The following is a 15,556-nucleotide window of genomic DNA, read 5'->3' as shown; positions in this document are numbered from 1 at the left end:
GTATGTGTATTCTGAACATGGCATCTGAGCAGTATGCAAGGTATTCATCCTCTTCTGCCTTAGTCATGACCAGCTGCTGTTCCTGGTACCATTGCTGCTTTTTCTCCAACAACCCAGTCTCCTAATAAACACACTAACATCATCATCATCATCATCATCATCATCATCATCAACATTAGCTAATATATACGTTAGAGCGAGGCTCTTCTTTTACGATTGATAGGAAGTCTCTGCGATCTGTTAAAGCACTAAATTTTTTAGCGTTTAATAAATTTTTAAAATAATCAATGGAAACATCTTGAATTAAATTTCAAACTCGTTAACCTCTTAATGTTCTCAGTTAGTGCACAAGAAGTGCAGATGCAACTGATTTCCAACCATCAACATTTAACTGCCCCAAAGCAAGTACTTTCTAAAAGTAAACAAGTGTATGATTTTGACCTTTTCGAATCTGGCCTGGATAAGGTTGGCCTTGTCAATGAGTCTCTGTTTGAGGTCAGCCAGACAGTCTTCCTTCATCTTCTTGGCTTGTGCTTCACTGAGACTGTCTGGGTTCCCAATCTGGGCAAAGAAGGGTGCCAGATAGTCCAGTTCCATCTCCTCCCTCCTCTGTCGCTCCTCTTGCTCCTGCTTCTCCTATCAAATGATTTAAGAAAACTGGTGAGAAGCGACCATTGGGTTAAAATAATATGAAAAATAAAATATACGAATCAGTAAAACAATTGTTAACCAAACAAGAACGCTCGGATGATTCTGTGCATGGCACAGAAACTTCCCAAATATTTATATCAGAACTTACAATGCTTCATATGTTTTAATAGTCTATTGAGATAACGTTTGCAAACGCAGCAATTATTCTCCGGATATTAAAAAGAAGAGCGTCCTTTATTTAATTTTGTCAATATGTTTAACAAGAAACAAAAACGCAAAAGATGTGATTTAAAAAGAATCAAAAATTCTTAACAAACATTTATTTTGATTGAATTTGATATTTATATCTATTCCCCGGAATGTCTTTCTAAGCATTGTTTAAATTATTCGTATTACTATTTGACCAAAAAAATCATAGTCAGTATAATTTCACACAAATTATAATAGGTTGCATTGAATGCAATTAACCATTCAATGCTGTATTTCTTTCTTTATTCAAAAATATTGAAAGTTAGCTAGTTGTACAAAAATTTTGACAATTTTTCAAGCACGCGGTGCTCTAAAACAGACAACAAATAAAAATTTTGTGGTAATTTTGTAATTAAAATTTCACTTCAAATAATTAGCATTCGAGAAGGGCTTATGAACAACTTTTGGACCTCAAAACAATCGCTAATTAAAAACAATGTTGCAAAATTATCGAAAATCAGAAAAGAGTCTAAATTATTTTAAACAGTGACACTTTTTCAAAAAACAAAACATTTTGGTCAAAAACCCACAAACTGGCACTGTTCAAAAAAATCCATTCAAAATTTAATTGCATGCTTTTGATGGCAGTCAAGTCATCATTTTTTGAAAGTGTTATCTGAGCCGCGGAAATTTAAAAACACAAGAAATCAGATGAATTGATGAGTGTTTTGAAAACTTGCAGAAAAATGCATTATAAAAGTTTGCGAACTTCCGTTAGGTGAATATTTCCATCTTCTTTTATTATTCGACTGCCGCGGGCCATATAAGTACAATTTTTCAAAACCTACGGTTTGACCTCGGTAATAAATGAGGCACTTGCGTTATTTCAGATAAAAAACAAGCGAAAAAACCGATTTGATAACAGACTCAAGACAGGACGGAATCCACAGAAAGAAAACGTTTAAAAATTTAAATTAGTCCCTGGAAATCTCTAAGAAAACTCTCATTTACTGTTTTTGTTTGCTACAAACCTTAGTAGTAGTATGTAGTAGTAGTAGTAGTAGTAGTAGTAGTAGTAGTAGTAGTAGTAGTAGTAGTAGTAGTAGTAGTAGTAGTAGTAGTAGTAGTAGTAGTAGTAGTAGTAGTAGTAGTAGTAGTAGTAGTAGTAGTAGTAGTAGTAGTAGTAGTAGTAGTAGTAGTATGTAGCTACAAACCTTAGGTAGTTATGTAGCCAACATTTAGCGTGCGCAAATGTAGGTCAGCGACATATAGTTTTGATCAGGAGAAACTTGATCAGATAAGAAAAAGTTCCATGAGCAAAAGAAAAACAAGACATCGAAAGGCCTAGTAATAGCCTATTAAAAATATTTTACGAAAAGCCATTAAGAATTTGAAGAAACACAGAAAACAAAAGTCAAATTGCTATACGTGAATCAATATATTCGCAACATCTTTAAATCTGTTTTTTCACTACAAATTAAAAGCAGCAAAGCAAGATAATTTAGCAAAAACAAACATATCAAGGAATAGCATAGCAGAAACAAATAAAGTTCCTTCAAATTATAATCATAATTTCTCAACAAAACGCAGTAATAGTGGCAACCCGCAATAACAAAACCGAAGCTCATCGTAAAAAAGCATCGTAGTAAGCAATGAAAACTTCTCTCAAATTTCAACATTTCTCTCAAATTTCAACATTTTCAAAAAAAATGAAATTTCCCATTTTCACAAGCAAAATAAAATACTTCAAAATAAATTTCAAATCATTGAAGCTCATTAAAATACAACAGCAATAAGCACACAAAAGAACATTTCCTTAAAAAGCAAACATTTCACAACAATTTAACAACACTTCCGCTAACGCTAACGATTTTTTTTTCAAATCTGTAACACGTAAATTAAACTAACCACTTGGTTAATGTTACATGTTACAAATTTATTAATCAAACATTATTATTTTCTAATTCATAACAAACTAAGGTTCGGTTTTTTAAAATAGCTTAATAAAAAATATGTTTAAATCCTGCAACCCTTCTGTCTATTGCAACTCTTTCGTGTCGTTTGAGCATTTGCGCTGAAACTTTTTGTTTAAATTTGGTCTTCGACGTTTCTTTTCTAATTGTAATTGGAAGTGTATTCCATTTTCGAATAAAGTTACGAACAATTGAACCATTATTCCATTTTGACTTACATTTTTGTTCTGAGAAAAGGTTATGGGTTCGTTTGTTTGCAATAATTGGCACGTTTTCTAAAAATCCGAAATGTTTATTAGAGGGATTTCTTGTTTGTTGGAGAATATTGAAAAACCTATTTAATGACACCCGTGTTATTTAGAGCTCTGCTGGAAGAATTTTAGTCTCCAGAATTAGATCTCTGGCAGTATCGTATTTGGTTTTCATAAAGCAAACTTTTATGCCCCAGTTTATCTGTTTGTTAATTCTATCAATAGAGTAAGATGGTAAATTTTGAAAAAAAATCGCACTAAAGTCTAAATGTGACAAAACTAGATATTTAAAAAGATTTATTCTTGTTTTAGCAGTACCTATAACGAACCAAATATAATGATCTGATTGCTGAAGCCACTTTACTGATAACCTTATTTAGTTGATTTTGGTATGTCAGTTCCCTATCAATTATTACACCTAAACATCTAAATTTTTCAGATGCTTCCAAGCTTCCAATCGGTGTCCCTTGAAGTCAACAGTTTCAGTAATGGGCAATTTTTCATTCCAGAATACCAATAACTCCGTTTTTTCCTCATTCAGGGTTAACCTGTTTTGTTTCATATATTGATCTGTCTTGTTTAATGTATCTTCAGCCATTAGCTGCAAATTGCTTCATTCTTTGCAAGACATAGAATTGACGTATCATCGGCAAACTGCAATACATCGCAATTCGTTGATACGGCTTCACTGAAGTCGTTGACATAAAGTATAAAATTTTAAGGCCCTAAGACAGTTCCCTGAGGAACACCGTGATTTATGACAACCCAATCTGATTTTGCTATCCAATTTTTTAAACACTGTTTCCTATCACAAAGAAGGGAGTTTAATGAGATTATTGCATTCTCTCCAATTCCAAACATTTTATTGTTCATAAAAACATCTATAGATATTGAGTTGAAAGCCTCTGTTAAGTCTAAAATAGTGTGACAAAAATTTCGTTTTCGTCAACGCATTGGATTGTTTTTTCAGTTAATTAAATGATAGTATCGAGACAGGACTTTTGCTTTTGAAATCCGAATTAATTCTTGTTAATCAGACCATTAAGAGTTAGTAGGTGAGTTCAAGTAGTAATCGCTCAAAAATTTTTGCTAGAGTTGGTGTGACTGATATGGGTCGATAGTTTTCTGGTTCTAGTCCATCTCCTTTTTTATAAACAGGTGTAAAATGGGCTGTTTTCAAAATATTAGGAAACGTGTCGTTGTTTATACATTCATTGACGACAAATTGTAAATGAGTCCCAATAGACAGTTTAGTATCTTTTAGCTGGTATATACTTTGGTATATAGCCCGGTCCGGGCGATTTATGCTTAGGTAGATTATCAATAACATTATTTAATTCTTTTCTGGTGACTGGTCGGAAGCTAAATTCCGGTCCCTCAAATTTTAGGGAAGAATGATTTGGAGAAACGTCTTTGCCTTTGTATAATCCGAGCCTCGCAAAACAGTTATTAAGAAGATTGGCAATCTTTCTGTCATCCTCAACAAAATGACTACCTTCCCCTAAATTGTCAATTTCTTCTATTTGACTGTTGGAGTTGATCATGTTTTTGATGCATTTCCATTGTTCTCTTGAAGCTGGTAGCTGCTGGAGAAAATTCTTTGCATAATCATCTGCAGCTTTTTTCAGTTTTCTATTCACTGAATTGCGTAAAGATTTGTAAATATTATAAATATCTGGTTTTGGGTTTTTCTTCCACGCATCAAAGAGACGGTGTTTTTCAATTATGAGACCACGTAATTCCTTTGCCAACTATTGCTTTTGTTGTTTTTAGTACTACTTTTTACCAACTTCAAGGGTGCATGACAGCTCACTATATTTTCAAAAATGTCGATAAATTTCAGAAACAATTCGATAGGCTCATTAATCTGGTACATAGGCAACCAATCTTGCAGCGCAATGACACTATTGAAATTTGATCTTGAATATTTCTTGGTTTTACGTATCAAAAACTGTCTTTTCTTATCATTGTGATCTATCTTTAATGATGACTGATATACTATTTTAAAGCTTCAAAAATTTGGTTCTGCGAGATAAAACAGTATTCAATTAACGAAGATTTTTCACCATTTGTCTATGTTGCCTCCGTTTCATTAGCGTAACATAGCCCATTGTTTGCTGTAAAAGTCAAGTGACTGTCTACCTTTTGCACCTAACAAGTTTATATTTTAATCTCCGAATAAAATTAGATTATCTGTATACGAATACACATTTTGAGATTTCTACAGTCATTTCATCCAGAAAAAAGTTAGAAAGATTTACATTGGGGCAGTATGCTACATTAATGAGTAATTTTTGTGTTAAAGGCTTACTAATTTCAATCCACATTGACTCAAAAAAACTTCTATTGATTGTGTTCAAATCATTTCTCATTTTTACTGTAAACTGTTCGGGAGCTCAAATACCTACCCCTCCGCCTCTCTGTACATTAGTTAATGATGATCTTGGTTGGTGAGCGAAGTGATGACTATTGCCCAGATAAAACTCGGGAATGTCAGTTTTTCATTTATTCATGTTTCGTTAACAACTAGGAATGAAGTTTCATAAAGATTTTTCAAAAAACGAGACAGTTGCTCATGTTTATTATTGAGGCTTCAGATACCAAAACTTGGGAAACTCCAATTTTCTCCTACACCCACCATTGTACTTTCCACTTGTTGTTATATTGTACGAATTTGATGGACCTGGGTTTCATTTAATGTCATCACATTTTTGTAGAATAACTACGATGATTATAAGTAGATATTTTATGTTAAATACTCGGAAACATAGTAAAAAATTTTTGATCTGATCGACCTGACGGCAGTTAAGTTTTTTAAGTTTTAATAAGTTTGAGTAACTTTGAGAAACTCGATCTTTTCTGGAAAAAAAGCAAACTTAATCACAATTAAAACCAAGATAAAAATTCACCTACATCTCGAATAAAACATTTTTAATACAAGAAGTCAACCAAATGTATCAGAATTCAATACGATTGTTGAAATTATTCCATCCATCTCTCACGGGTACAAAAGGATCTTTGCGTTTTGGTGGAATTTGTCTCAAAGAGACATCGTTTGTTGAACAATTGTAACCAATCCTTTTCAAGTGATTTCTCAGAGTCGCTACCGATTTATTAATTCCATGTAAATTAGGATGAACACCATCATGCCTTATATCTGTGTTTTCCAAGTCGTAATTAAGGATATTTACTTTACACGACTGAAATTCACCATTAAATTGATCGGCTATATTATTGACTTCCTGATGAAATATAAGGCTGAAATATTTGTTTTACAAATTTGAACGTGCTGTCACAAATAACTAAATTTTTAGCAAACCTAGGTACAAATTTGGGGAAAAACTTTTTGCTAGAACTCTCAGACGCTTTACGTTCATTGTCACCGATACCATCAATATTTTTTGTCAGCATTTTGTCATTATGAGCTCTCAAGTGAATGATTTCCGACGTTGACTGATCATATAATCTTTTTTCGTTGTCTAAAGCTGCTCGAAGTTCTTTGTTTTCTTGTTCAATTAACGCAGCTTTTTCATTATATAATTCTACATCTTTCCTGAGCTCATCTATTTCACATTGTTGCAAACTACTACTAAGTGATGTTCTTTTATTTTCTCTTAGTTTTAAAATTTCTTGTATCAACTTTTCCTTATTCCATTTTGCTAGTGCAGTTGTCTCCATTTTGATGTCGGATACTTTGGGTTTTTATGACAAAGTCTTAGTTAAACATAGCAAAAAAAAAGATGTTGACCTGAGAATTTAAATAGTCCTGTATCTACTTATTGGACTGAAGTCAATAAACTTGAAAAATTTTTGCGCTACTGAAAGCAAAGAACAGCAATAAGTTTCATTACAGAAACGTTCAGTGTTTTGGTTTATCAGAAATTGTTGTCCAGTATTAACCAAGTTCCCTTGGAGTTCGTCGACTGAAGTTTGAATTCAAACTTAGAGTTACAAAGATACTTCTAATTTTCAAAACGATACGACTTAGGTTCTTACAGTGTTGAGTTCGTTGCGTAAAAGTCTACCGTAAATCATAATTTCTCTCTTGTTTTGCCTTCAATTGGATACAAGCTTTTCTCATTCTGAAAGTTCCCCGTTATTTAAAGGTTCATTGCATTTCATACAGGTGCTCCATTTTTAACTCAAGTTTAGAAAAAAATGGTTATCAGAGTGTCTGTAAAAATTGTAAATTGCGATTTTGGAAATTGATAAAAATCTCAAAACTCAAAAAATGTTCAAGCCCATCACTTCTTTTGGTATTTAAACAAACTATTCGATCACACTCTCTTAGTAGTACTCGCCTTCAGAGTAGCTAAATTTCAACATTATTGATTATGCATAGTTAAGGGTCCGGTATTGCGTACAAGAAGTTTAATCAGTTCCGCACAAAATGATGGAAACTCTAATTTGCAGGGCAGGTTTTCGTACTTTTCGTACTGCAGCAAAATTTCTCTGAAAAGCAAAATTCCAGCATTCTAATTTTATTTGCTGAAGATAAGATCCCACGCAGATGCTTTTAACTAAAACAGGATCCAACTCACGAACAGAACCGAGCGATTAAGACTACTTCATTTAAACAAATATGATTGCATGGAACCAAAAGAACTCAAATTATCAGCAGAAGAATCGGCGCCAACGCGTTTAGAACCCAAAGAAAGGAGACCAATAACATCTACCTCTCTTCGTTGAAAACCTGCAAATAAACACTACTGGAAAAGCAGACCAGATAGAGGATTAATGTCATTTTGATAGCATGCTCAACTTCGCAAATGAGCAAAGAGCGCCAATTAAAACTAAAACTTTTTCGGTGAACATCCTGAAAAAGATTGCTGCAAAAACAGGTAAGTTGAGTCTCACAAAAAAATTCACTTCTGTGACCTGAAATATGTTGCGTCTATTTGGGCTCTAACAACCAGTAACACAAATTAGAATCGTCACCAAATCAACCAATCCACTGTTAGGGCAGTTGTTGGATTTGTTAAGTCGGATGTTAATGCTTTTCACAATGAACTCTATACTGAAATATTAGAGCAGCAGCAGTTGCTAACTCAAATCTATTAGAACCAGACACTGCATCATCTATAATATTGCCAAATCAAACAGTTTCTGTCCAATGAGATCAACATCAAATACCAAATTTGCGCCAAAAAACAAACCAAGAAAAGAAATGAAGAGCAAACAATCCATTAAAAATGAGCGTAAAAGGCACCGAAGCAAGGTCCACTTGAAGCTCATTAAAGACAGCTGAACACGTTAGAATTCAGAGGAACTCAGAACAAGAACTGCAGAGGAAGAATGACACAACTGCGGACCGAAAACATAATACAACTACTGCATGACCACACTGCACAGCCAAACCGACGTTTCGGGGACCATTATCCTAGCTTGGACAATATTTCACCCACCTCTGCGTAGATTCAGAAAGATTGTTACACCACTGTCAAATGCTGGATAGGCAGTCAAATTTTCATTTATAGTCCTAGTGACTACTATATAAATCTAGTTAACCGATTAAAAACGTGCATTAATTTACAGATGTGTGTATTTTTTTCATCCGTTAATACAGCAGTATTACGAGCGAAATGGACCATTAACACTTGATTATTACGTCAACAATCCACTAACACAGCTGTCTGTTACATAAACCATACAATAATGATAGCTATTAAGTAAACAGTCCAATATGAGGTAGTACTCTAGGACAGATGAAGTAATCGTCAGTATCAATCAACAGTGATGGCTATATTAACGCCTAAAAATAACACACACACACACACACACGGTGCAAGGAATACTGGCCCAAAAATCTAATTGGCCCAAAAATCACATTGGTCGGTAAACCTCTCCTAGCTCGTTATGTTCATTCTATGACAACACCATAACAATGAGAGTGAAATTTGGTCACTTGTGGATCGCACCCTCACAAATCCCTCATTAAATATAATCCTAGGCTCTACAGTAAGCCAACTGGTCCACATTGCGAATCTTAATATGCTCTCTATTGAGCTATCATTTCAAGCTCCATCTTATAAACTTAACTTACTTTATACAGTGTAAACTCTAACATACACCCCTTAAGTTGTGCATCATCTCTCCTCGCTTTTCGACTGTGGTTAATGCATTATAATGAAAAACAGACGGAGATCAGTCAGTTCACCAGTTAAGAAGCAGCAAACGTGGTCACTCTTATCTTGTGAGCTCGAGTACAAAGGTATAGCAGCAGCTGTTCAAGAAATAATTTTTTGCGAGGCCTTTGTAAAGAGCTAACGTACAAACAGTGTGAGCCATATAAGACAATCATAGCTACATAAAGCTAGCATCTAAACCAGTTCTTAACAAGTGATCGAAGCACATTGACACATAGTACCAATTCATCAGAGAAAGTTGAAAAAACTCAATTGAGCAGATCATCACACCAACAGATGTCATGACAACCGACCTTCTCACAAAAAACACACTCACAAGTGATAATGGCACAACATCGAGTAATAACTTTGGGAGTATCCAGATTCCTACCTAGCTTCCAAATAGAAAAGAACTTGGCTAAGGAATTTAGAATTTAACTCAGAGCTCGTAAAAGTATAGTATGTTAAAAACTTCACAAGGAAAACAAAATTACCAGTTTACAACAACAACTTCAGCTAACGATTCAAAGATTGAATGTGAATTAAACTTCAGCTGTACATTTGTCAAATATTGATATTTATCTTCTATAATTGGTTGATCATTGACTCTTTGTGAACTATTTAAGTGGAAGAAGTTTTTGCATACAAATGTGAGTAGTATAAGTAAATGACTAGTAGCACACCACGGGGGGGTCACGCACGGTAAAAAAACGACCCCCTCTAAATCTCTACATTTCGCCAATAAATTTCTTCAGAAAAGCCCTTGGGCGCGATGGGACAATATATGAAGAGAAAATCAGAACATGAGTTTGGAAAAATTGTCTAGCAAGATCATTTTTCAAATTACAGTTCCAGAAAACAGACGTTAAGTAAAAATCGATAAAACTGTTTCAATGAGTACCCGAGTTACGAGAGACGAAATTGATGGGGGTATTACAAACTTGGTTTTTGATGATGGAAACCGAGAGAGACCTCCATGGCGTTGCTGTTCCAATACCGTAGTCCCTCGATCAGAGATTATATTTTTCGTTCAAGTGAGTATTATCGTGCTCATGATTAGTCTCTGTTTTGCCATGCTATTCTTGATATCGGAGAGCTGCGAAGAGAAATCAATTTGGATTGCACTGCTTTCGAGTCTAGTTGGTTATATCTTACCAAATCCTAAATTATGAATAAAGTCATTCTCACAAACGATAGGATCTTCATGGCGGTTGTAGGCCCAAGTGGTTCTGGGAAAACTGACCTCATATTCAGCATGCTGCAAGGTCGGTCCTTCTACCCAGCATTTCCCAAAATTTATTACTTCTACAAAGAGTTCCAGGACATATTTACAGCTATGCAACAAAAAATACCGCACATTGAGTTCATCAAGTATTCCGGATTGGATATAACGAAAAAGCTTTCGGACTGTCTGCTCGTTTATGATGACTCATGCGAGGAAATCTTTAACGACAAAGAGTTTGTGAAGATAGCAACGTCAGGAAGACACAGAAAACTTCATGTGATCTACGTCAAACACAACCTATTCCAACAGAGTAAATGGTCGCGAACAATTGATCTAAACACAACTCATATAGTTTTATTCAAATCATTGCGTGACATTCAACAAATAGAATACCTCGGAAAACAGTTAAACTGTCTCCAATTACTCAAGGACGCATACAAATTAGCAACAGCTCAACCCTATGGACATTTGATCATTGACCTGGATCCTAAAACAAGTCAAAGCTTACGATTTTCTTCTCAACTCATTGGTCCCGAACCATCAGTATTCTATATTCCTTCGGAGGAAGCTGTTATTACACCAATTACGAATGAAAAAGAGACATTTGCTTATGCTGAAGCGTTGGTGCGTTAACAACAACCCCAAATCGAAAAGCAAGCGAATTTTCCTAGCCCAAGATATTGAATTCATTTGGTTCCTAAGCGATTGTGTAATGAACGTGCTCTCTGGTGTTGTCCCAATCAACAAGAAAGAACTACAACAATTCGAACCTCAACTACGACAACTTTCTGAAAAATATTTTAGTGCGCTGGAAAGAAGTAAATTATTCCAGACAACGAGAGGGCATTCTCTGATTCAACTAATTGCCAGACCTTGTCTAGAGTATCTACAGAAAAATGCCAACTGAGGAATTTGTGCTCATTCCTCGCAACATGTTTACAACTGAACAACCCCAAGTTTCGCAAATATTAAACAATCCATTAACAAAAAACAAGTCGAAACAACTATCCCTTCTACAAAGAACTTCAAAACAAGAGCCATCAGAAGCGGTCATGCAGCAGAACACAGAGCAACAGACAGATGACGTCATGGTTTCCGATGAAGAAGAAAAGCAACAAAGTATCCCAGACAACACTAAACGGAAAGAGTTTGATGAAATCAGTCAGAGTGTGATCGATGATATAGATTTTCTCGATAAAGACAAATTTGGAAAAGCAAAAATAATTTTGAAGAAAATAAACGGATCACGCAACATTTCACTGGACTTTGAAGGTAAAATCCTGATTAATGGAAGGAACACCGACATTCCAGCATCAACTTTCCTCTACGCATTACAACAAACATCATCAAAACTTTTGCCTGACGATTATCAAGTATTGAATTATTTGAATCTTGCACCACATCTCACTTGTAATACTTACGCAAAGAAGTTCATCAAAATTCCGAAAGAGCAAAAACTGCGTCAGTTTCCAGATGGAGCAGCCAGTGAACAGAAACCTGCTATCGAGAGAGCAGAAAAAACAGAGACTGCTAGCTTTGATGAGGAAGGCTTCGCAGACGCAGAAGAAGAAATTAAAACGCCAACAAGCTGGAAAACTCCATTCAGCGGAAATCAAAAAACTAAGTAAAGTTTACACGAAAGGAAAAGCAGCATTTGGAAGTGTTGCTAACATAAAAGAGGAAAGCGGCTTTTCCCACAAAAAAATTGAAAAATTCCTTCAATCCAAGAACTCATACACTAAATATCGTCAATTCCGGAAAAGTTTTCCACGATTGAAGGTAGTTGCTTACAGAATAAACGAAATATGGTCCATGGATGTAGCCTATATGGACAAAATAGCCAAGCACAACAATGGGGTCAAATACCTATTGATTGCAGTTGACGTTTTATCACGCTATTTACGTGTTCAACCTCTCAGAACGATGTATTCAAAGGATTGCGTTGAAGCCTTCAAACAAATGATAAAGACGAAACAACCAGAGAAAGTGTGGACAGACAAAGGCACCGAATTCAAGGGCGAGTTCAAAACATTCTGTGAAAACAAAAAGATTCATTTGTATACAACCGAAAACGAAACCAAATCTGCGTTTGCGGAAAGAAATATTCGATCACTTAAAAACATTATATACAGATACTTGGAAGAAAAATGGACTTGGAACTATATAAAGGAGCTTCCCAATTTCGTAAATATCATTAACAGTCGTGTTAACCGCGTTACAAAGTTAGCCCCAAATAAAGTATTCAAAAAACATGAACCATTTTTAATTTCGATTGCTTTGGACAACAATAAATATAAACCACGATTTGAAGAGGGGGACCTGGTACGAATAGCGAAACCTGACGATACCTTCAGAAAAGGTTATACTCAGAATTATACAAACGAAATTTTCACAGTACTAAGATTGGCTACAACAAGTCCACCTACCTACAACCTGATTGACGCAAATAACGTTAAAATCCTTGGGAAGTTTTACGAACCGGAATTAGTACAAGTTGATGCGTTAAACACTGAAGAGGAGCAATGATTTCCAACAGCAATGAGTTTACAATTGACACAATTGACTTGTTATCAAATGCATCAATGGACGTTTTTGATGGAAATACTATGGCATCATTTCGGAACCAATTATCACAACCGATACACTTACAGGGAGAATGGCAAGTAGCATTGACATCTCTATCTTTTCCATCAAACATCAACAACGTGAACTCTGGAGAAATAGTTGTTTACAAGAATTCAATGACCAATCCAAATGAGTCGAGTAATCGATCAGGACAACTCAGAAAAATTCGGACTGGTATTTACAACAGCTGGGAAGATCTAGTCTCGGAGATTGTTCGCATTGCAAGACTAAAACAGTTTGATCGTAAGTTCGACAAGATAACGCAAAAGCTTGTGTTAACATTTGGGGAAAATGAAGGATTGTCATTTCAAGACAATGAAATTCCCAGCATTCTTGGTTTCAAGGGGACCCCGGACCCTGCACACAATGGTTTTGTTCACATTGGTTACAAGACAAACTTGGAAAATGGGGCTCCGAACTCTCCTAACAGACATTTTGGTATTTTCCCCGTTGATATAACATGTGGGTCACAGCTTATTTTTGTGTACCTTGATATTATTGAGTATCAACATGTGGGTGACTCACGTGCACCCATTCTCAAAATCATTGAATCGGAGAGACGTCTGAGAAACGGTAGCCTCAACACAGTAGCACCTATTCACCATAAAACCTATACAAACTTGGACTACAAGCGTTTACTTTCAAACAATATCCAGAACATCAAAGTTGAGCTGAGAAGTGAAACTGGGAAACTGATCCCTTTCACTGGAATTGGTAAAGTTGTTATAAGTCTCAAATTCCAGAGAACAAGCTAACTGATGGAAGCCTATTATAATAATCAAGCATCCAATTCAATGCCCCATTTCTCAGGACATTATAGACAAAGAGGAAGTGGATTCGGCGCATTAGCTGCTGGCATTGGTCGTGTTGCATTACCCCTAGCCCGACGACTTATTTGGCCAGCAGCAAAAACAATTGGAAGAGAATTGCTAGTGCAAGGTGCACCAGAGTTATTAGAATTTGCAACAAAAAAGAAATCAGCGAAGCAAGCTCTGAAAAGTACAGTTGCAAAAACAGCGAGAAAACAAATCGGAGGAGCACTTCAACGAGGACGAAAAGCAATCTATCGAAGGAGGTCGAAGAAGAAAGCATCCAAAAAGCAGTCTCCACCAAAGAAAAAGATCATTTCGCGAAAAACGAAGCCACAAAGAAGTCGATCAGATTTCTTCTCAAAAGTAAAAAATGCGTACTAACATTGTTATTCCCACAGAGGCAACACATAGCTCATTAGACTTGTTCGAGAAACCTCCCCTTCTTGTAACATTTGATCAATCGTTCGAGCAAAAAACAGGACCTTTGTACTCGCCCACTGGATCTTCGTTAGTGTTTGAAATAGTCGGTGACAGAAATAACTTCATCGACCTACAGAAAATTTATCTGGAAATCAAATTTCGAGTTGTTCGAAATAATGGAAACGATTTACGCTTCACCACGGGAGATGCCAACAACAGTGACACGCCACATCTAGCCAATAATGTCTTACATTCCCTTTTCGCCGATTGCATAGTGTCAGCAAACGGCATCAAAATATCTTCCGCCAATGGGCACTACGCACACAAAAGTTTCATAGAAACAGAATTTTCTCATGGATCGGATGCGAAAAAAACCTGGCTGAACTGTCAAGGATATGATTATGAAGCAGACCCAACAGGCGTCCCAGCCGCTACAATCACAGCTCGACAAGAAACTGTGAGAAGATCTGCTCAACTCACAATGTATGGAAAAATAGCTACCGATTTCTTTTCATGCGAGAATCATCTAACGAGTGGAGTAACGCTGCGAATTTCTTTCCGACGATCACAGGATGACTTTGCGATTGTGAGTGAAGACGGGGCTAAACACTATAAAATCAAAATCGATGAAGCAAATTTGTTCGTGCGAAAAATGACAGTCTCCGATATCGTGCTTGGTGCAATCGAGAAAACACTTCTCAAGACACCTGCAATGTACCGATATAATGAAGTTATTTCGAAAGCTTTTCTAGCAACAGCTGGGCAACAGAGCTGGAAGCAGGAGGATATTTTCACAAAAGAACCTATTCGTAGACTAATTGTCGCCATGTGCCGCAGCGATGCGTTCATCGGTACTAATACGCTCAATCCATTTTCATACCAGAAGTTTGATTTGAATGAGATAATAATTTACCGTAATGGGTTCGCCACAGCTGGTACACCAATATCAACAACTGATAATAAACGACTATACTACAACTCGATGGCTGCACTAGCTTATGTAGAAAATGGTCACGGGATATCTCTAACTGATTTTCCTAACCATTACATTATGGTGTTTGATCTCACCAGCACTCAAGAAGCCACGCATGATTTTATTCATCCCGAGCTAACAAACTCTTCATTATCTGTGGAACTCAAGTTCGGTGCTGCGTTGCCCCGCAACATTGAAATTTTATTTCTCGGGGAGAAATGTTCAACAGTTTATATCGATTCCTCGAGAAACGTTTCCAAAAACGCTCTTCCTATAATCTAATGGATGAAGATAAAATATTCAAATTGATTC

The 15,556-nt window shown here is 35.9% G+C and overlaps 1 protein-coding gene across 1 annotated transcript in view; it reads right to left on the bottom strand.

Annotated features, from left to right (window-relative positions):
• Positions 1–15,556, bottom strand: part of LOC142340036 (dynein regulatory complex subunit 7-like) — a 282,610-nt gene that overhangs the window by 1,051 nt on the left and 266,003 nt on the right. Inside the window, exons 18-19 of the mRNA XM_075390439.1 lie at positions 442–636; positions 1–121 (exon numbers count right to left, since the gene is read on the bottom strand). The exon at positions 1–121 is cut by the window's left edge and continues 15 nt beyond it. Of these exons, the coding sequence (XP_075246554.1) occupies positions 1–121; positions 442–636 (316 nt within the window). The remainder of the gene's footprint in view (positions 122–441; positions 637–15,556) is intronic.

This window comes from Convolutriloba macropyga, chromosome 1 (assembly GCF_964194025.1).
Source record: "Convolutriloba macropyga chromosome 1, txConMacr16.3, whole genome shotgun sequence".
In the NCBI taxonomy this organism is placed as follows: Eukaryota; Metazoa; Xenacoelomorpha; order Acoela; family Convolutidae; genus Convolutriloba; species Convolutriloba macropyga.
Note: the sequence above shows the minus strand (reverse complement) of the source record. Positions and strands in the feature narration are given on the sequence as shown.